At 37.3% G+C, this 21,902-nt stretch overlaps 1 protein-coding gene across 1 annotated transcript; it reads right to left on the reverse strand.

Moving 5' to 3' along the window:
• Positions 1-1,369: 1,369 nt before the first annotated feature.
• Positions 1,370-21,397, reverse strand: LOC129267574 (retinol dehydrogenase 8-like). The gene is made up of 6 exons (XM_054905222.2): positions 21,243-21,397; positions 19,887-20,176; positions 18,866-19,045; positions 17,080-17,173; positions 5,281-5,415; positions 1,370-2,609 (listed from the first exon to the last, which is right to left on the reverse strand). Exons 2-6 carry the CDS (start codon positions 20,149-20,151, stop codon positions 2,387-2,389), a joined length of 897 nt encoding a protein of 298 aa, XP_054761197.2. The 5' UTR covers positions 20,152-20,176; positions 21,243-21,397; the 3' UTR covers positions 1,370-2,386.
• Positions 21,398-21,902: the final 505 nt, after the last annotated feature.

Genomic DNA, 21,902 nt, shown 5'->3' on the forward strand with positions numbered 1-21,902 from the left:
TATGAAATAAGATAATTCAACATGCATTTAAGGCACCTGTTTGCCTGACGAGGAGGGGTCGACATTTTTTTCCCGAAAAGTACACATGCATATAGGCCAAAATTATAGGTCGGGGCCATCGAGGTGCAAAATTCTAAATACGCGCCTGGTGGCTCCCGAGCAGATAACACAAAAGGAGAAGAGGAAAGGAGGGAAGAAAAACACGAGGGCAGCCGCACGGCCACCGTACGCTCGACGTACGGCCGCCGTATACCGTTCTACGCCATGCCTACGGCTAGTCTTATTTCTACGGCGAGCGTAAAAAAATAAAAAATGTTATAACTCCGAGTTAAAATTCTACGGTCACCCCTATGGCCTGTAAAAAGTAGGAATCCGCCGTACGTCGACCCTGCGCCACCGCAGATTTTCTGCGGCCGCCGCAGAAATCTCTCGAATTTTGGTATCAACGGCAGCCGAACGGCCGCCGTAGAGCAAATGTGACCAAGGTATTAAGGTCGGTCCAAGACGTTAATAATCATATCTGATTGATACAAGTCTGAAAAAACCTCGAATACACACACAAAGAGAAAGAATATACATTGAAACACAGTGTGATATTCTCGATGCAATAAAGTGTGGAATGTTAGCCTTAAGAAAATGACAGGATTACATGTAGGCCCCATGTAGGCTATTTGTATTTAATGTCTGAGACAAGTTTCAGGAGCATTTTTTCTGTCAAAATACTGAACATGATCAATAAGGGTTTTCGAGCAGATCCATTCATGCTCTAGACATTAAACAGGTGCGTGTGCGGTTGTGTATTAGGGGGTGTGTCCGTGTAGGTGTATGAGAGAGAGAGAGAGAGAGAGAGTGAGACAGACAGACAGAGGGGGAGAGGAAAGGGGGGATGTTTTTAATAACAAAATAAAGCAAGTGTTAACTAAAACTATTTTTTTCCTCGCAAAATAAAAAGGTTCACCATTAGAGAGACCCACTTCCGTACCCCCCCCCACACTTCGACTGTAAATCGACCACATTTCCATTTTTAGCTCATCCGGCCTGAATGGCAAGATGAGCTTATGCCGTGGCGTGGCGTCCGTCATCTGTCCACAATTTCAAAATGCTACTTCTTCGCCATTTCAAGTCCGATTTCAATTCTGTTTGCTTTATATGATAACACTAGGTGGGGAATTCAAAACTTCTACACAGAATTTTGAAGTTCATCAAATATGCTAATTAAAGCGCATTTGTCAAAATTCACAAAAAATGCTTTTTTTTCTTTATTCGTTGACCGATTTTGATTTTTTTGCTTCCATCTGGTGGAGCTTCATGAGGTTTACCAAACTATTACACAGGATTTTGAAATTTTGACCAGAACAACTTTTATGCTAGTTTATGCGAAATTAATTTATTCATTTTTTTTTAAATTCACATAAAATGCCTTTTCTTCTTTAGTTGGTGACCGATTTTGATTTTTTTTTCCATCTGGTAGAACTTCATCAGGTTCATCATACTTTTACACAGAATTTTGAGTAGAAAATTATCTATGCTAATTTATGCAAAATTTATTCAGAAATCACAGAAAATGCCTCTTCTTCTTTATTTGTTGGCCGATTTTGATTTTTTTTCTTCCATCCGGTAGAACTTCATGAAGTTTATCAAACTTCTACACAGAATTTTGAAATTTTCAGTAGAAAATCATCTATGCTAATTTATGCGAAATTTATTCATAAATCACAGAAAATGCCTCTTTTTCTTTATTTGTTGACAGATTTTTGATTTTTTTATCCATCTGGTAGAGCTGCATGAGGTTCACCAAACTTGTACACAAAATTTTGAAATTTTGTCTGGAAAATTTGTTATGCTAATTTATGCAAAATTTATTCATAAATCACAAAAAATGTTTTTTCTTCTTCATTTTTTGATCAATTTCAATTCCGTTTGCTTTATATGATAGCTCGAGGTGGTGATGCCAAATTTCAACACAGACTTATGAAACTTATTAAATATGCTAATTTATTCATATATTTTCAAAACTCACAAAAATTACTTATTTATTTGTTGATTGATTTTGATTATTCTAATTGTTCCATCTGAGAGCTACATGAGGTTCACCAATTTATATGAAATTTATTAATAGATCACAAAAAATGTATCTATGTAATTTATTCATCAATCTCAATTCTATATCCTCAATTTATGTCACCAATATAATTTACTACTGTGTCAACTGGGCTGAAATTAAAATTGTGTTAAATTTCGTTGCGAGATGCCGAATGAGCTCCATAACATTGATGTGCTAGTTTATTAACGTATGCAAACGGGCGTTCTTAGAATCACTCTGCTTATTCACCGCTTACTGGACATGCGCAGATCTGTACGAGTTAGTCTTTAGACCTGCGCCTTCTCACTTATCGGATTTTGTGATGTCCGTCGGTTCCTCGACCAGCTTCCGAGCGAATTCAACCCACGTGTTCCCGCCAAAATCAACAAGTTTCTTTGCAACCCTGGTATCAACATATTCGCCGGTTTTAAACCTGATTGGTTTGTTGGGAGCGTCCGTTTCGATGACGTTACAGATGATGTCACATATTTCGTCTGTGGTCTGGGCCATATTGTCGAAATGATCCCTGCAATGCATAAAAAGAATGAGTAAAGAAATGATAATCTTGAGAATAGTGACAAATTAATGACAATAAAATAAATCAATTTAATTTTAAGCTTTTTCACAGAATATTGCCTAGTAAAGACAGTTTATGCAAACGGGGAATTTCGAATGATAATTTATGTCGTACTCGCAATTGCAAGAAACTATGTCATTTTTTATTGACATGCAAAAAAGTCAGGATATTTTGGAAAATAGTTTCGTGTCTTATTCGGAATATTTTTGACCTTGATATTGAGATTAATGAAAAAAAAACCCGATTATTATAGGATATGATAAAGCCATCCGAAAAACAAAACTCGTAAATTTCATCCTTAATTATTCCCAATATACTATACATAAGAATTATGTCAAAGAATGTAATGATAAAAAGAAACATGTGTTACGTGGAAACTATCGAAAGATTTGAAAGCAGAAATACGATTTTGCATAAGTTTGAAGTATAATCAGAAAAGATTTAATGAAACTGAGTTGCAGAAGATGCGCTTTTTACTTTGAGTGATTACACTACCAGCTACCAGAGTCCACTGAATCTATTGTTCTCTGGTTCTCGACGGGTGACAGCGGGTCGAGGAATTGCGACTGGTAGTGTAAGGAACATATTTTACTGTATTCGTTGTATTTTTTGTAAAATATTGTTGTGTTATATGATATGAATTTTGTTGATGTCAAAACTTGTATCCTTTGATATTTTTTATGGACAATAAAGTACCTCAATTGAAGACAAATGGAAAAAAATATTGAGAATAGTGATGAAACAATACAATGCCAACAAAAACAGCATACAGATGTATAAGTGACTGGGCGACTCTGGAGATGGGGGGGGGGGGGGATTAGGGGCAAGTGCCCCGTATGTAGGCCTCATGATAATGACTATGATGATGATGATGATGATGATGATAATAATGATAATGATAATAATAATAAGATTTATATCGCTCCAAATCCGCTCTGTAGAGTGCCCAAGGCGCTATTTTAGAAATTATAAAATAAATTAAGAAGAATTGGAAATAAATGTTCTAAGGTATTGTTTGAAAACTTTAGAGGTCAAGCACTGTTAAACGTTTTCAGGGAGGCTATTCCATAACTTGGAGGATGAGTGAACAAATGATATTTTCCCCATGTTTTGGAAACTTTGGGGGTAACGAGTTAACTGGAAGAAGAGGAAGGGGTATAACTTTTGATCAGTGAAATGATAATAACTGCAATAATAATAATAATAATCATAATAACAACAAGAACAACAATAATAATAATAATTATTATGATAAAAAAGGAAGCAGAGGGAAGAGAAAGGTGAGGGGAGGGGAAGGTAAGGAAGGAGGGGGGGGGGGAGATCTGAGCCATGGAATTCTACAATTTCTACTATTACTACTATTATTTAATCGGAGGGGGTGAAGGTTTAAACTCCCGAGGGTCTCCTAACATCAATATCATTCTTTAATAGCTGTCAGGCAGGTTCCAATTGAAATATTAATTACGGTAATTAAATCTTTCACCGATTGATCTAAATAAAATCGAATGATTATATCAATTACGTCAGATTAGGTTAATAGCGCCATCTAGCGGCTACTAAATCTGCCATGAGGAATTGACACTATTTTTGAATTCCAAAATCAAATATGGCTTGTTTTGATTTGGAGGTATCCTTGTGTAATACGAGGAAAATCTACACTTTAGAATGCAGGAAAAGAGGAATGTATAGATTTTATGTGATAATACGATTGATAATGTATAAGTTTTTGTATACTGACAGAAGATATCTTAAAATGGCGCTGATGATCCGTAGAATGTTTAGTTAAAGACCTATTAGAAGTCAGACTAGACATTATTCAGATATATTATTATGAATTATATACTTACTTTTTTATTAATTAATTTATTTATACAAATGTTATAATTATGATTAAAAACAGCTACATAGGCCAAGTATGAAGTTAGACGTTTGACAGAATGTCTAATTTAGTTGTATAATGGAGGACCAGAAACATGAGGAATCTTTTTTAATAGTTGATTCATGAAAATACAGAGTAGATTACGGTTTCCTTTAAATTATGCAGTACAGTGTATGATATGCAGTGAAACATGCACTGCAATATTACGCATAATACACAATGAAAGAATGCTAGTAGAAGTGAAGTCTACAAAGTTTAGACAAAGAAGAAAGTAGATAATCCAAGCTGCATATTGCCTATTACATTCATTGTGGTTTCTATAATACATGCATATTCAATGAACAGTTGATTTACTTTGTTCAATTTGCTTTTGTATAAATAATTATGAAGAGCATATCAATTTTATTACAATCTATCGGACATTTCAACTACAGATCATGATGAAAACAATAACAATAACAACGACAATAACAAGAATAATGGTGATGATAATAATGACATTAGTAGTAGTTATTATAACAACAACACTACTACTGCTAATTGTAATATAATAATGATAATGATAATAATTATAATAATTACAACATCATCATTAATGATGACGACGACGATGATGATGATAATTATAATAATGTTAATAATAATAGTAATAATTTTGATAATGATAATAATAAATAATAATAAAAATGAAATTGTTAATGATGATGAAAATCATTGCCAATATCATTAATCTCGACTTACCTCGCATGCGTTCTTAAAACATCCAGTTGTTTTTGTGTAACCTGGTCAACCTCTCCTTTCGCAGGCAGTCTGTTCCATTCCACTATATTGTCATTGATGCTTGTATCGACTGGACCAGGTAATATGCTTGAAAGTCTAAATGCAGCAGAAAAAAACAACAACAAAGGAATTAGAAAGGGGTGATTAGTAGATTGTTTGTGAATACAATATTAAAACAGCTATGTTAAATGGGCTTTCAACCATGGTGGAATAAATAAATGAAATGAAATCAATATTACGATTCGAGGATGATGGGGAAGAATGTGTGGTACCTCTAAAAGCCGCCACACACCTTGCAACTGGACTATACTAATATCGAAACTTTGCATAAGCCTTTATTTTGAAGTAAGATTCAAACTTGTTCTGAATCAAACCCGATTGCTCTTACGGCCATTACAATTAGATAATGAATCCGCTTAATTCTAATACGGAGGGTAGGATATCAACATATTTAAAAATAAGTGTTCGAGGATTTAGAACTCTACAGAGTAAGATGTCTCAGTATTCTTATAAAATGTTATTCGATTCATTTAAAAATCTTGGCACCATGCAATGGTAATAGTCCGGGGGCTGGGAGAGTTTATTCAGCTGATCGGGTACAAAAGGTTTGATGGTCCCAAGATGTTGGCATGATATCAGTGGTCAAGAAAATGTGTTGCTGCCGGGTCAAATCCTGTACGGAAGGCCCACAGGGCCCCATTTTTTGTCGGCCATCTTGAATTTTTCATGAAAATCAATTATTTTCATATTTTTGCACAAACAATGGAAAAATATTAAATAAATACGCATTTAACATTGATTTAGACAGTAGAAATTGATTGCAAGTGTTTTCAGAACAGTCCGTTTTTTTGAAAAATATAAGAATTTATGCCCAAATTTTCATGTTTTTAGGCAAAAATTTGCATGTGCATTGATATCTTTCTGTTTTGTCATTAATATCAGCAATCATTGCAAAATATCAGCATTCAACACGAAAGAGAATATATTAACGAGAACACTGATATGCTTCATGACAGTATTAATGTCTTAACTTGCTTAGATATAGGGAAAATACCTCCATAAGCATTCCCCGATATTGCGATAAAATGACACCAAAAAGCAACCTCCGTCACTAGTCACACTAGTAATACCGATTTCGATGCGCTCGCTAGCTTGCCTTTCAAAAGAGTACAATAGACTCAATCGGTCTTGCTTCGCCTTTGCTGGTGTGACTGCACGCATTAATGCATGTAATGAGCGTCGCGATAGAAAAGTGTATATTACATTATGGCTATGAGGGCAAAAGGCGTTTTTCACACATTTAAGCAACTTTTATGTTAACGAAACGTCTTGGAAAAGTTAGAGGAGGGATTGCTCTGTATGTTGCAAGCAATTACATTCGGACACCTCAAAACATAGTCCCGCAATAGCCTGTCGAAGGTACCCCACCCTTATCCGAAGCTTGACTACTAAAATATCTTGCCTTTTGGAGCCCTCAGTGTGGCAAAATGATGCTTCGGTTAGGTAAAAAACAACTTTTATTTTCTTGAAATCACTTGGAGACGAAAGAGAAGGCTTTTTTTCTATCAGCAACATTTAAAGAAGTGAGGGCACAACAAAGCCTACTCTCTCTGGGGGCTGCCCCAAGTCATCAATCCCCTTTTTTGTATTTTGCCCATTTCTTGGAAAATTCGTCATTTTGGAGCCACATTGATGTGAAAAGTGTTTCGACTATTTAATGAAACCACTTTTATTGTTTTAAACCACTTGAAGACAAAATAGTAGACTTTTTTCTATTTGTTACACATAAAGAATGACTGAAAAATGGAAGCCACCCCCGTCAGTGGGATGCCGAAAACACTTTCCCCCTTTTCCGTATTTTGCAAATTTATGGAAAAATCTGCAAATTTGGAGCCCCCACTGAGGCTAAAGGGTGTTTCTGCTAAAAAGCAATCCTTTTTCATTGTCTTAAAACCACATGGAGACAAAAGAGTTGCCTTTCTTCTATCAGTTACATCATAATAGGTGCTGGGACAGTAAAGCCTACCCCCGTCAGGGGCTCCTGAAATTACCTACCCCTTTTCTGTATTTTATCTTTTTTATTAGAAAATCTTCAAATTTGGAGCCCATATTGAGGCAAAAAGATGTTCCTCCTATCATGCAAACAACTTTCATTGTCTTAAAACCACTTGGATAGGAAAAATTGATATCTTTCTATCTGCTACATATAACGAAGTGCTGGCACAAAGAAGCCTACCCCCTCAGGGTGCTCCTGAAGTCACCCGCCCCCTTCCCGTATTCTGCCAATTTATGGGAAAAATCTGCCAATTTTGAGAAACTGAAGAGGGTAGGCGTCGATGTGCCAACATCTTTTTATATGAAGATGATATTAAAAAAAAAATCTTTTTAATTTCCAGGTGGTTTGAAAAAATAAAGTGACTTTAGTATTGTATCAGAAACGCCCTTTGCCTCAATGGCGACTCCAAAATAACGAATTTTCTGATAATTAGACTAAATGGACAAACAGGATCGGGTGACTTAGTATTCGGCAGCCCCTGGAGAGGGTAGGCGTCGATGTGCCATGCAGCACTTCTTTATTTAAAAAGCCTACTCTTTCATCCCCAAGCCCAGGGGAGTTGAAAAAAATAAAAATGGTTTTACTTAATAGCAGAAATACCTTTTTGCATCAATGGGGCTAAACACTGCGAATTTTCCAATAAAGAGGGATAATAGGCAAAAAGGTGGGGGTGACTTCAGCAGCCCTGGAATTGAGTAGCTTCGATGCGCCAGCACGTTTTTTGCAAGTAGCTTTTTTGCATGTAGAAGAAAGCCTATTCTTTCATCTTTAAGTTGCTTCAAAAAATAATTTGGCTTCATTTTATAGCAGGAATGCTAATTTACCTGAACAAGGGGTTAAAAACTGCGAATTATTCAATAAAGTGGGAAAATAGGCAATGGGGGGGGGGGGGGATCGGCAGCCTCTGTTGGGGGTAGGATTCTTTGTGCGAGCACGTCTTCAAATGAAGCTGATGGAGAAAATCCTGCCCTTTTTCTCCCACGAGTTACAAAACAATAAAAGTTACTTTCTGCAAAGCGGAAACGCCGTTGGTCTCAATTGGGGCTCCAAAATGGCGAATTTTCCTTAGAAAATACGAAATACGGGTTGGGTGTCTTCAGCTGCCCCCTGAGGGGGTAGGCTTCGATGTGGCAGCACTTCGTTGTAATGTAGCAGATAGAGAAAATATTACTTTTTGCATCCAAGTGGTTTTAAGACAATGAAAGTGTTTTGCTGTTTAGGAGAAACAACTTTGTGCCTCAATGTGGGCTCCAAATTCGCAGATTTTCTAATTAAAAGGTAAAATACGGAAAAGGGGTGGGTGATTTCGGGAGCCCCTGACGGGGGTATACTTCAGTGTGAGAGCGCGTCTTCAAAAGAAGCTGATGGAGAAAATCCTACCTATTTGTCTCCCACGAGTTACAAAACAATATAAATGACTTTCTGCAAAGCGGAAACGCCATTGGTCTCAATTGGGGCTCCAAAATGGCGAATTTTCCTAGAAAAATGCGAAATAGGGGTTGGGTGATTTCAGTTGCCCCCTGAGGGGGTAGGCTTCGATGTAGCGGTACTTCGTTATAATATAGCAGGTAGAATAATAGTACTTTTTTGCATCCAAGTGGTTTTAAGACAAGGATAGTGTTTTGCTATTTAGGAGAAAGGTCTTTTTGCCCCAATCTGGGCTCCAAATTCGCAGATTTTCTAATAAAAAAGGTAAAATACAGAAAAGGGGTGGGTAATTTCAGGAGCCCCTGACGGGGTTAGGCTTTGCTGTACCAGCACCTCTTATTATGTAACTGATAGAAGAAAGGCAACTCTTTTGTCTCCATGTGGTTTTAAGACAAGAAAATGGATTGCTTTTTAGCAGAAACATCCTTTAGCCTCAGTGGGGTCTCCAAATTTGCAGATTTTCCCATAAATTTGCGAAATACGGAAAAAAAGGAATAGTGTTTTCGGCATCCCACTGACGGGGGTGGCTTCATTTTCCAGTAATTCTTTATATGTAACAGACAGAAGAAAGTCTACTCTTTTTTCTTCAAGTGGTTTAAAACAATAAAAGTGGTTTCATTACATAGCGGAAACACTTTTCTCATCAATGTGGCTCCAAAATGACGAATTTTCCAAGAAATGGGCAAAATACGAAAAAGGGGATGGGTGACTTGGGGCAGCCCCCTGAGAGGGCAGGCTTTGTTGTGCCCTCACTTCTTTAAATGTAGCTGATAGAGAAAAGCCTACTCTTTCGTCTCCAAGTGATTTCAAGAAAATAAAAGTTGTTTTTTACCTAACCGAAGCATCATTTTGCCACACTGAGGGCTCCAAAAGGCAATATATTTTAGTAAGTCAAGCTTCGGATAAGGGTGGGGTACATTCGACAGGCTCTTGCGGGACTATGTTTTGAGGTGTCCGAATGTAATTGCTTGCAACATGCAGAGCAATCCTCTTACTTTTCCAAGACGTTTCATTAACATAAAAGTTGCTTAAATGTTTTAAAAAAAAAACGCCTTTTGCCCTCATAGCCATAATGTAATATACACTTTTCTATCGCGACGCTCATTACATGCATTAATGCGTGCAGTCACACCAACAAAGGCGAAGCAAGACCGATTGAGTCTATTGTACTCTTTTGAAAGGCAAGCTAGCGGGCGCATTGAAATCGGTGTTACTAGTGTGACTAGTGACGGAGGTTGCTTTTTGGTGTCATTTTATCGCAATATCGGGGAATGCATATGGAGGTATTTTCCCTATATCTAAGCAAGTTAAGACATTAATACTGTCATGAAGCATATCAATGTTCTCGTTAGTATATTCTCTTTCGTGTTGAATGCTGATATTTTGCAATGATTGCTGATATTAATGACAAAACAGAAAGATATCAATGCAAATGCAAATTTTTGCCTAAAAACATGAAAATTTTGGCATAAATTCTTATATTTTTTAAAAAATATTAACCGGACTGTTCTGAAAACACTTGCAATCGATTTCTACTGTCTAAATCAATGTGAAATGCGTATTTATTTAATATTTTTCATTGTTTGTGCAAAAATATGAAAATAATTGATTTTCATGAAAAAATCAAGATGGCCGACAAAAATGGGGCCGTGTGTGCCTTCCGTACAGGATTTGACCCGGCAGCAACACATTTTCTTGACCACTGATATCATGCCAACATCTTGGGACCATCAAACCTTTTGTACCCGATCAGCTGAATAAACTCTCCCAGCCCCCTGACTATAAGGTGTGCAAGGCCACCACGTCACCAAATCCTGACCCCTCCTTTGTTTCATGCACATCATTTACAAATTACTGAATTCTATAGATTTTTAATTAACGTAATTCGTGGTTATATAATTGCTTTGTAGAAACCTCACCTAAGATACATATTTGTGATGTATGGAAATGAAGACTAACCACGCAAGCTTGATGTGCGGCTTTGTACGCATGCGCGTGAGAGAGCAAGATGGCGTAACATTAAATGGCAGACACTACTCTACATCGCTGTGCTATAATCTCATTATTATGAATCCCTTTAAGAACCACAACACATGAACATTAACAATTTGGCGACGAGGATGCAGGGATAAAAATGAGAGTAGATTGGACTTGTTTTCCAGTAAGTTACATGCATTCCGGATAAGTTTTGTAAATTGGCCGCGGATATTGTCTGCCATGGACATTGTCATTGTCATTGATTATACACTGCAATGCAAGCCAGCATAGTGTGATCGGACAATCGCAGCCTAGCCGTAATTTGGATGACGGATGAAAGTGGCTTGTTGAAAAATGCGCCAGCATATTTTGAGACCGAGTTATGAGTGTGTGCAGCCCATAGCATAGCCATGCCCATAGGCATAACGTTGACATTGTTGTAAATTATGCCTAGCCCTAGGATGTTAGTTAACACATTCTGACTATAGTATTATTGACATAGCAAATTGGAGCCAACTTCAAGTTCAAGCCCGAAGAGCGAAGTCTCTAAAGCAGCCCAGCCCAGCCCAGCAGCAAGCAACAGAGCCCAAAGGACCAAGCCGAGGACCCAGCCGAGACCTCTTTTGCCAGGTTCAGCCCAGACGGTGTTGAAGTCAAGTCCAGCCAAGCAAGTTTTGAGTCTACAAGCAAGGACAAAGTTGTCGTGCCAAGAAGACTCGATACAATATTTCAAGTCAAGCTGCATATGTAATAATTGAAACAGAAACAAAACATCAAAGACTTTAAGACCTTTTGATGGACTTATTATGAATAATGATAAACACAGCATTTATTTATTGTGAACTGGAGGTTAATCTAAGACTAAAGGTAAGACTAAGTCTAAGACAAATTAGTCCAGGTCAAAAAATAAATTATGGTTGTAATTGCAACGTTATGGACTAAAGAGGTAAAGAATTAGTCGAAACATAGATCTCGTCTAATGTAACAAAGTACCGTACATGCCCTGGTGAGTTGTTACCCTGGTCCAATTAGGTATTATTTGGATTTAGGTCATTAAAATAGCAATTATAGATCTAGGTCTAGAACCAACAGGACCAAGCCCAAGACTGAATTGAGGTCTGATGTTTATACAGTAAATAACGATAAACTAAGTTAAGTTTATGCCGTAGTCACATGGTCTAAGACTATGCAAGTAAGACCAGGCCTATGAAATTTAGGACCAACAACAAGGTCCAGGTATTTAATTTCCATTGAATAACTGCATCCCCACCACACAAGAGGGTACTCCCACATATTCCAGTTGTGTGTAGTGATATAGTATTGTCAATCGTTGGACTATATCGTCCTAGCTCAATTGTTTCAGGTATACATTAATAATGCTTTGTTGGCATTAAGTACTAAGAAAATAAGCTTTGCTTACGTACGCGCAATTGCAAGATCAAAATCATATTTATGATTGATAAGTCTAGATATACTTGGTGTTATAGCTACCTATTGTGAGGTCACAATCAAGTTAACAGCTGGATTTTGTACAATATATGAAACAAAATTATGGCAAGCCAACATATAGGTAGCGTGCCCAAACTGAGTGATGGGTACAATTTTGACGAATGGCTTGAACTCCAAGAAGCATGATTTGATGCTAACAATTTACAGGAAGATGGGGAGAGGACGATATTTCTTACCAATCTTGGTAGCAAGAGCTATCACATTCTCAGAGCTCTCTTGCAGCCGAGTAAACCAATAGATCAAACATACACAGTATGCAAAAACACGCTTCAGTCACACTTCGCACCAAAGCCTACCGAAATTGTTCAGCGCTATAAGTTTTACACTTGTGTGAAAAAGCATGATGAGTCCATATTGCAATTTGTGGCAAATTTGCGCCAATTAAGCAAAGGCTGTAATTTCTAAGAATTAGATAACATGATTAGGGACCGCTAAGTAGTGGGTTGCCGGGATATCGCAATTCAACGCAAGCTGTTAAGTGAGTCATCCCTAACCTTACAACATGCACTTCAGACCGCCACAGCTATGGAGGTAGCCGACAGAGATGTCGAAAAGCTCAAGGTATTGAGTAAAGGGACCGAATCACCTACAGTTCAGAAGATGCAGGGCAGAAGCCAGCGTAAACCATTTGTGTCCTCATCGCATAAAATACACATCAAAGACAGAAGCAGGAAGTGCAGGAAAAGCCGCAAAAGCCAAGCCAAAAGAAACAGGAAAAACCTGCCTCAAGATGTTGGAGATGTGGTTCACGTGATCATGTCCAGTCAGCATGTAGATTTAAGGATGAGGAATGATATCAGTGTTCTCAAGTGGGTCACACCCGCAGCCAGTGTGAGAAGATCAAGCAATACATATCTAGAAAGAAATCTTCAAACCACTTGGATGGTGAGGAAGGCGCAGAACTGACAGAAAACATGCCCGGTGTAGAACTCAGACACCTTAGGGGTGGAATGGTAAATAAGATGGCAAAGTACAGTGAACCGTTCCAGACTAGCCTAAGCCTAAATGGGATTGAAGTTAACTTAGAAATAGACACAAGAAGCACCTGGACGACGATGTCGCAGCAGGATTTCCATAAACTGGGACATCGAGCTGAAGTGAAGACCTGTAAAACTTGTCAGGAGCACCAGCGAAGATGATGATGATGCTCAGCATTTGTATAGCGCCATATATCTGTCAAAGACATTCAAAGGCGCATTGGAGGAGCCAGCCTATCTGGGTCGCCAAGAAGGGCGCGCACACAGAACTGTGACCCGCAGGTCTCTCCTCCCGATAACTGGTTGGGTTAATGTAGTCCGGACCACTACACCGGGGTTTCCCCCTACTCTTATTCGAATAATGCAGTGGGTTCTTAACGTGCAAAGTGGTGATTTTCCTCTACACGGGGCCTCCATTTAACGTCCTATCCGAGGGACGGAGTGTTTTCCACTGTAACATAGCCTGCATCTATGAAACAGGGGAGAGACGTTTACACACAACGCACTGGCTTCAGTCATCCGCCCGGGGTGGACTCGAACCCACGATCTTTGGTTCGACGAGCAGACGCGTTACCGACTGAGCCAACTTCGCTCTCCCACCACCTGCCCCTATCCACCCATGGGAGTTCCCAGAACGACCCTGGAGTAGGATCCACATCGATTACGCCTACATCGATAACCAGAACGTGCTGATTGTTGTTGACGCCTACACCAAGTGGATTGAAGCTATTAGAGTAGCACACGCCACTGCAGCTGCTACAGTCACTGCCATGCGACGCCTTTTTGCAACGTATGATATTCCAGAAACAGTCGTAACTGACAACGGCACCCAGTTTGTCTCTGAAGACTTTTCGAACTTCCTGTTCAACAACAATGTAGAACATGTCAGATAGCCCCAAAACACCCTTCCAGCAATGGCCTTGCCGAAAGGGCTGTGCAAACCTTGAAAAGTGGAGTGAAGAAAACCAGTGGAACATCACTGGAGATGCGCATCCAAGTATTCCTGATGACCTATCGGATAACTCCACAAGGAACTACCATGAAAACACCAAGTGAACTTATGTTCGAAAGGAGAATCAGAAGTACAATGGATCAGGTCCGTCCAAACCTGCACAAGTCGGTTCAGAAGCAGCAATCTGCAATGAAACAGGCGGCAGACAGGCGCTCAAAGATGAGACAGTTCAAGTTGAATGATACTGTCGCGGTGAAGAACTTTGCAGCCGGACCAACTTGGCTCAGAGGAATAGTAACCGAAACACTCAATGAAGTCATGTACGTGATCGAGTTACAGGATGGTAGAGAGGTACGCCGCCATGTGGATCACATTAGACTTTACACTCTATCGCATGAAAATGATCATGACAAGGAAGAAATGCCTGATCAGTACACCAATCTACAACCAGAGATTCTGATTCAACAGACCATGGACCTATTATCGTAATAGGTCCATGAACAGACGCAGTATCCAAGCCAGACAACAGAGAATCCCAATATGGCACCCAGTTCTAGCGAATCCTTAATTCCAAACAATGAACAGAGTAGCGCTGATACTACAGCCATGTCACAGCAGATCCAAACAGAGTCTCTAAGTGATTCTGATGGAGCTGTCATGCCAAACATGCCACATTCTCAGGTCATGTCAGAAAGACGAATGTCCACCCGGTAGTCAAAGACACCCTCAAAGTTAAGAGATTTCATTGTTTATCATTGAATCTATCTGTAGCAGCTAAAACAAAGCAAATAATAAAAAAAAAAAAAAAAAAAAAGCTGTTTGCATGATTGTAAATAGTTGTTGGATATACAGTTAGGAGAAACAATCATAGCCACGTTAGAAGGCTTCTAGTTGGTATTGATACTAATTTGTAAAGAAAAGGAAAGGGGTATGTTTTAAATTGGTAATTCAATTTGATAGTTGAATGATTTTGAAAAGAAATTGAGGGTGGAGAGAAGAATGAAGTTTTAAAGGTAGAAAGAAATAGTGTTACCTTTGAATTTGATATGGATGAAAATAATGACAATCATAAGTGTTGTAATTTTGAAAGTTTGTTTTATTGGAGAAACATGAAAAGCACATAACTCGCATTGTATATAGTACACTAGTCTGAGATTTAAAAAATAATGTCATAGATTTTAGCCGTCATATGAGTCGTGAACATTGTATTTGGAGTCATTCACGAGACACTATTCATTGATGTAAACACATTTATGCAAACTTATTGATAAGGTTTAGTATGATACAGTCTTAAGGATTACATTATTATATCCTGATTCATGTGATAAGAGTCACACAGTTTATGCTAGTGAACAATTAACAGATAACAATGAAGTAAAAGGCCACGTGTAGCTATTTCTTTATAAAGTGAGATTTAGGATGAAGTATATTCAAAGAGGTTAGTTTGAAATAGCCATTTATGTTTAATTGATTATGGTCAATTGTTGAGTAAGCAAAGTATTATGGCGAAGTTTAGCCTAGCATGCCTAGTTTAATATTACTGTTATCTGATTACAAGTTATACAGTGTTACTTGCTTTACCTAGTGTTATACATGGGTAGTGAATGTATTACATTAGCCGATTGAAATGAAGCAGGATATGCTCCCAATTAAAAGGGGAGGAATGTGATGTATGGAAATGAAGACTAACCACGCAAGCTTGATGTGCAGCCTTGTACGCATGCGCGTGAGAGAGCAAGATGGCGTAACATTAAATGGCAGACACTGCTCAACATCGCTGTGCTATTATCTCATTATTATATATCCCTTTAAGAACCACATCACAAGAACATAACAATATTTTTTTTTCTTTTACTTAGCTAATAAATTGTGACAGCTCCGAACTACTGAGATCTTACCATGGAGGTATTCTCTCACTACGGATTACTATTGAATCAGCAAATGTGCCATCTACGATGGATGTCTGATGAAGCTGGCAGAGCCGCACAATTGGAAAGCTTTGCCAACGCTAACCCCAAAAGGCAACATTTTATGATTGTGAATAAAAGTATGTTTCTTTTGTGTTCTTATGCAACATGCTACCGAGATGATATTATAATCATTTTAATCATTTTCACATAGGAAATGTCCCTTACACACGTAGGTCCATGACACGATATTCATGGTCTGCTTAAAGATCCAGCATGTCCAGGGGGAGTGGGCACATCCAGCTGGTACCCCCTTTTAAGATTCATAATCAAAATTTTTAATGTAAATATGTTGTTCTTACACAAGTGTGTCCCCCTTTTGAAAGTCACAGCATATATTTTTAATTGGAGTATGTCGTTAATACACAAGTGAGGACCTTTTATTTTGCTTGTTAAAATTTTCCACGGGAAAATGTGTCCCCCTTATGAAAAATCCTGCATCCGCCCCTAGTCTGCTACACTGTATTCAACATTAACCCAAGTTGTTTTTTACGGGGAAACTAATTTTCCCTTTCCCAATTCATGGTGAAAATAATAAAATCACCGAAATAAGCAATTTCACGGTGAGAATTTACCACTGCTAGTATAGCCAGGAATGTTTTGTTAAAAGGATTAAATTTTCTGGCAACTAGCTTGGTAATTTTTCACTATTACCTTTACGATGCGCTGTAAAAATTATGCGATTAACCTCATTTTAGTAAAATTTCTTCTTTTATCCGAGTAAAATTGCAGTTTTCCCGTAATAACCCCATAGCACGCACGTACTTTTTCACAGTGTATTATTATAGCTCCATGGAATTAAGTTTCAACGCTACCTCAGCATCAAAGCTCATCTACAACGGTACTACAAGGCAATCATCTATTATGTTTAGAAAATGTTTTGGAAATGCTTACTTTACATCAAATGATTTCATCCTAATGGCCAATGATTCAGTGAGCCCCTCCATGGCATGTTTAGAAGCACAATACGTCTCATAAAATGGATAACCTGAAGCAAGTTATAAAAAAAGAAAAAGAACCTTGGTCAATGCTTAATTTCTTTGGCAAACATGTGCATGAGTATTTATAATTGGTTGTTCCGGTTCTAATGCAACTTCTTTTTGCAATGATTATAATACAAAAATGAATAAATAAATAGATTAATAAATAAATAATAAAAGAATGAATAAATAAAAATAATAGATAAATTATAAATAAATAAATTTGTATGTACACATACATTGTAAGAAAAAATGCCATATTTTTAATGGGGAAACCGTCATATCCAACACAAAGAACACCCCAATCCCACGGTGAAAAAAATACGTAAAGACTTCAAAAAGTATAATTAACCCGTAAAAAAAACCGATGGAAAGCAATTGGGCAAGTTGAAAAGACTTCACCGTAAAAGGAATACGGTAAATTCCTGGCATCCAGAACATGATGATGGAAACGAAGATTTTCATCTCTGGTGTGGAGCATTGCTGAAAAGTTGTTTGTATTGTTTGTTTGTTTGTATTATTTCCATTTAAAAATAATCAAATATATGTTCAAATTTAACAAATCGTATACTTCATATAAAATATGGAGGATGGCCCATTTTAGCGGTATTAAAAGTACTTTTGTTCTTCCATGGGGCCCTTTAAAACGTAAATACATGCATATACAAATATATATATAATTACAAACATATACGCAAAAATTAATCGAATACATTACAAGAAAGAAAATACAAAGACAATCACCGCAGCAACGCTTCATGAACTTGTCTTCACTCTAGCGCCAATTCCATTCGCAACTGGCAACTTTTAGTTAGAATGAAATCTATGTGCAAAACATTTGCCTTTAGATTATAAAACTATCAAAAACCAAATGCTGTAGAATTTTAGAGCTTATCAGGTACCCCAACAAAGGAACTAACGCTGATGATATAGCATTCTGAGCGTCGTTATTCAATTTCATGTAGAAAATACTTGTATAATCCTAACAAATCCATAAGTTGTCTCCGGCGCAACTCTCTCGTCTTTCAGTGGGGGGGGGGGGGGAATATTAAAACAAAAACTAAATATTAAAGGACAAGTCCACCCCAACAAAAAATTGATTTGAATAAAAAAGAGAAAAATCCAACAAGCACAGCACTGAAAATTTCAACAAGATCGGATGTAAAATAAGAAAGTTATGACATTTTAAAGTTTCGCTTAGTTTCACAAAAACAGTTATATGCACATTCTGGTTGGTATGCAAATGAGGAGACTGATGACGTCATCCACTCACTATTTTTTTTTTTTTATCATACGAAATATGAAATATTTTAATTTTCTCCACATTGTCAAGTGAAACATTGATAAATTCCTCCCTGAATATGTGGAATAAGCATTGTTTAATACTATATGATTCAGTCAAGTCGGTCCCTATATGATCAAATCTGTAGAAAATGAAATACTGTATAATTCAAACAATAAAAAACAAAAGAAATAGTAAGTTATGGACATCATCGACTGACTCATTTGCATGTCACTGAGTTGTGCATATCATTGTTTTGTGAAAAATGAGCGAAACTTTAAAATTCCATAACTTTCTTATTTTACATCCGATTTTGATGAAATTTTCAGTGTTATGCTAGTTTGATTTTTCTTTATTTATTCAAATCAATATTTTGCTGGGGTGGAATTGACCTTTAAAGATACGGCTTAGTGCTTACCAGCGACCCCTGCAACGGAACTAACGTTGATGACGTGTCCCGAACGTTGTTCTTTCATGTAAGGTAGAACTGCTCGTATAACCCTAACCGGTCCAAAGAAGTTCGTCTCCAACACATCTCGAATGTCATGCATTGAGGAATACTCAATTGGGTCGAATGAAGCTATACCAGCGTTGTTAACTGCAATAGTTGTGAGAGATGAAAATGAGGGCTTGAGAGTTTGCTCCTAGATTTCCTTGATTTGAAAAATTTGTCAGATATTTGCAAAGATAAATCGTTCCCCGAACTGTTCTTCTCACTCTTTCCTGTTTTTTGTACCTTTCTACATGCACATCCGTATTTCCCATCTTTCTATCATCATCACCATCGTCGTCGTCGTGATCGTCGTAATCATCATCATCGTCATCATCATCATCGTCATCATCACCATCATCATTATCATCATCATCTTCTTCATCATCATCACTATCGTCATATTCATAAATATCAGTAGTAGTAGTAATAGTAGTAGTACCTACGTAGCAGCAGCAGTAGCCGCCGCAGAAGCAACAGCAGTAGAAGTATTATTGGTAGTATTAGCAGTAGCAGCAGTAGAAGAAGAAGGAGAAGCAGCAACAGCAGCAGCAGCAGAAATAGTAGTAGTAGTAGTAGTAGTAGTAGCCGTAGTAGTAGTAGTAGTAGTAGTAGTAGTAGTAGTAGTAGTAGTAGTATTATAGTAGTAGTAGTAGTAGTAGTAGTAGTAGTAGTAGTAGTAGTAGTAGTAGTAGTAGTAGTATAGTAGTAGTAGTAGTAGTAGTAGTAGTATTATAGTAGTAGTAGTAGTAGTAGTAGTAGTAGTAGTAGTAGTAGTAGTAGTAGTAGTAGTAGTAGTATAGTAGTAGCAGTAGTAGTACTAGTAGTAGTAGTAATAGTAGTAGTAGTAGTAGCACCAGCATGCAGCAACAAAATAGGGTAGAAGAATGGGCAGTAGTGATAATCATGGTAATAGTAGCAGTAACATAACTAGCAATGATATGATTACCAACAATGTCGATTCGACCATGTTCGTCGATGATTTCACTGACAGCATTTTTCACCGACTCATCGCTTTTGACGTCAAGAGGACGAATCAAAATCGTATCGTTGAGGGCGCTATCCGCCGCTTCCTGGAGAGGCCCTTTCTTCCCAAGGTTTCTCATGGTCGAATAAACCAAAAACCTTTTTGCTGCGTCCTTTCCTAGTTTGACTGCCAGATTGAGACCAATGCCCGATGAACATCCCGTGATCAGCGAAATTTTTTGTGCCATTTCTTATATTTTTGCTTGGTTATCTCTTGGGAGAAAAGACGAATAATAAATCAATTGTAAATTGTCACAATTTTTTAAACATTTTTAAAGAGGGTTTACTGAAGTATGCAACCACTTTATAGTTTTAAGTAAATAGGTATTGATCAAATCTTCTTCCATGTCAGGCGAAAAAAACAAATTAATATAAAAAACATACAAAAATATGATGTCTCAGGCGAACATGCCTCCTATTTCCCATGTTTAAATGAATTCCATGAAATTAAGTTTTCATGAATAAAATTGATAATAAATTCATCTGTACATTTATTATATATACCTGTACTAAAATCAGGAAAAAAATCATTGATTTTCATACTGGCTTATGCAAGAAAAATATTTTCAGTCATTATTATTGTGATTGTAGATTTCCTCTTTTATATCACTCAGGGTCCCACATAATGACATCGTATATATTTTAGACATTTTCACTCCAGAATAATCAAAATCCACTCTCAAAAGATGCACATCCCACTCCAAAATGACTGGTTGCTCGTCTCACTCTGAGGGGAGAGTGGTTATAGATCAAGGGTCCATCTTACAAAGAGTTGTGATTGATCCGATCAATCACAACTATCGACAGTCAGCAATGTCAACAGCTATTATGCATGTTTGTTCAAAACATTTTCTATCTAAGTACGATGTATATTCTTGCAGTCACTGTTTTCTTGAAAATTCCTTGTGCTTCTCTTTGTTTGCAAAGGACGCTGTGTAAACTTCCCGTGGAAATAATTAAAGACATTGATGGATTTCCATACAGTTACGATTGATTGGATCAATCATAAATCTTTGTAAGATGGGGCCCTGATTAGCTCTTTTGCATTTAGAGTGAATAGTCGGTTATATCGCCCAACAACTTTTGTGAAACGGTCCCTATGACTTTAGAATACCGGCCAATGACTTTCACCAGCTTCAAACTGATCTTCCGCCATCACCGCGCCTAGTTAGATTAAAATAAAGCACCTCTTCCTATCAAGATGAGTTTTAAAAAAGAAAATATGCAATAAAAACCCTCTAGAACTAATTGTTAAAGGTTTTACAGTATACCGACTGACCTGACAATGATTACACAAAGTTGTTTCGAACCTGCTGTCCTACACCTCTCACAGCCAATGTATGCGGTCCTCTATATAACTTTAAAGTACTTATATCAATAGTGCATGGAGTTATTTTTATGCCTATATACTTTGGCATTGACCAGGAGCAGATCCAGTTTATTTTTAATGGGGGTACTATTTCATGGACGTGGAGGGGGAGGGGCTCTATTCCTGGTAGAACTAGAGTGGAAGACTTTAAACTTGAACCATGAGCTTTGTTTTGGTTATAAATTGACATTTTGCTATCCAAAGTTCAATATGCACGCAAAAAAATCTTGAAAGTTTACAAAGTACATAAAACGATTTCTTACAGCGAAGTCCATTCTATTATTTTTCTTTATATATTAAAATGTAATATTCTCAGAATAATGGGAATTACCACTTTTCCTTGACAATCAATGATTTTGTACACATTGTAAAAAAAAGAAGAAAAACTCCGAGTATTTCTTCAATCATCATTGATTTGTAAAGTGGCCTTTTCTCTGAAAACAATGAATGAATATTGTACCTATGCAATCATTGATCACAAATATTATATTTTACCAATTTATCGACATTAAGCTTGGTGTAAAGAATCAATTAACATATTAAAATGCAGCTTTCAGATTAACGACCCTA

The sequence above is a fragment of the Lytechinus pictus genome, chromosome 9, assembly GCF_037042905.1.
Source record: "Lytechinus pictus isolate F3 Inbred chromosome 9, Lp3.0, whole genome shotgun sequence".
In the NCBI taxonomy this organism is placed as follows: domain Eukaryota; kingdom Metazoa; phylum Echinodermata; class Echinoidea; order Temnopleuroida; family Toxopneustidae; genus Lytechinus; species Lytechinus pictus.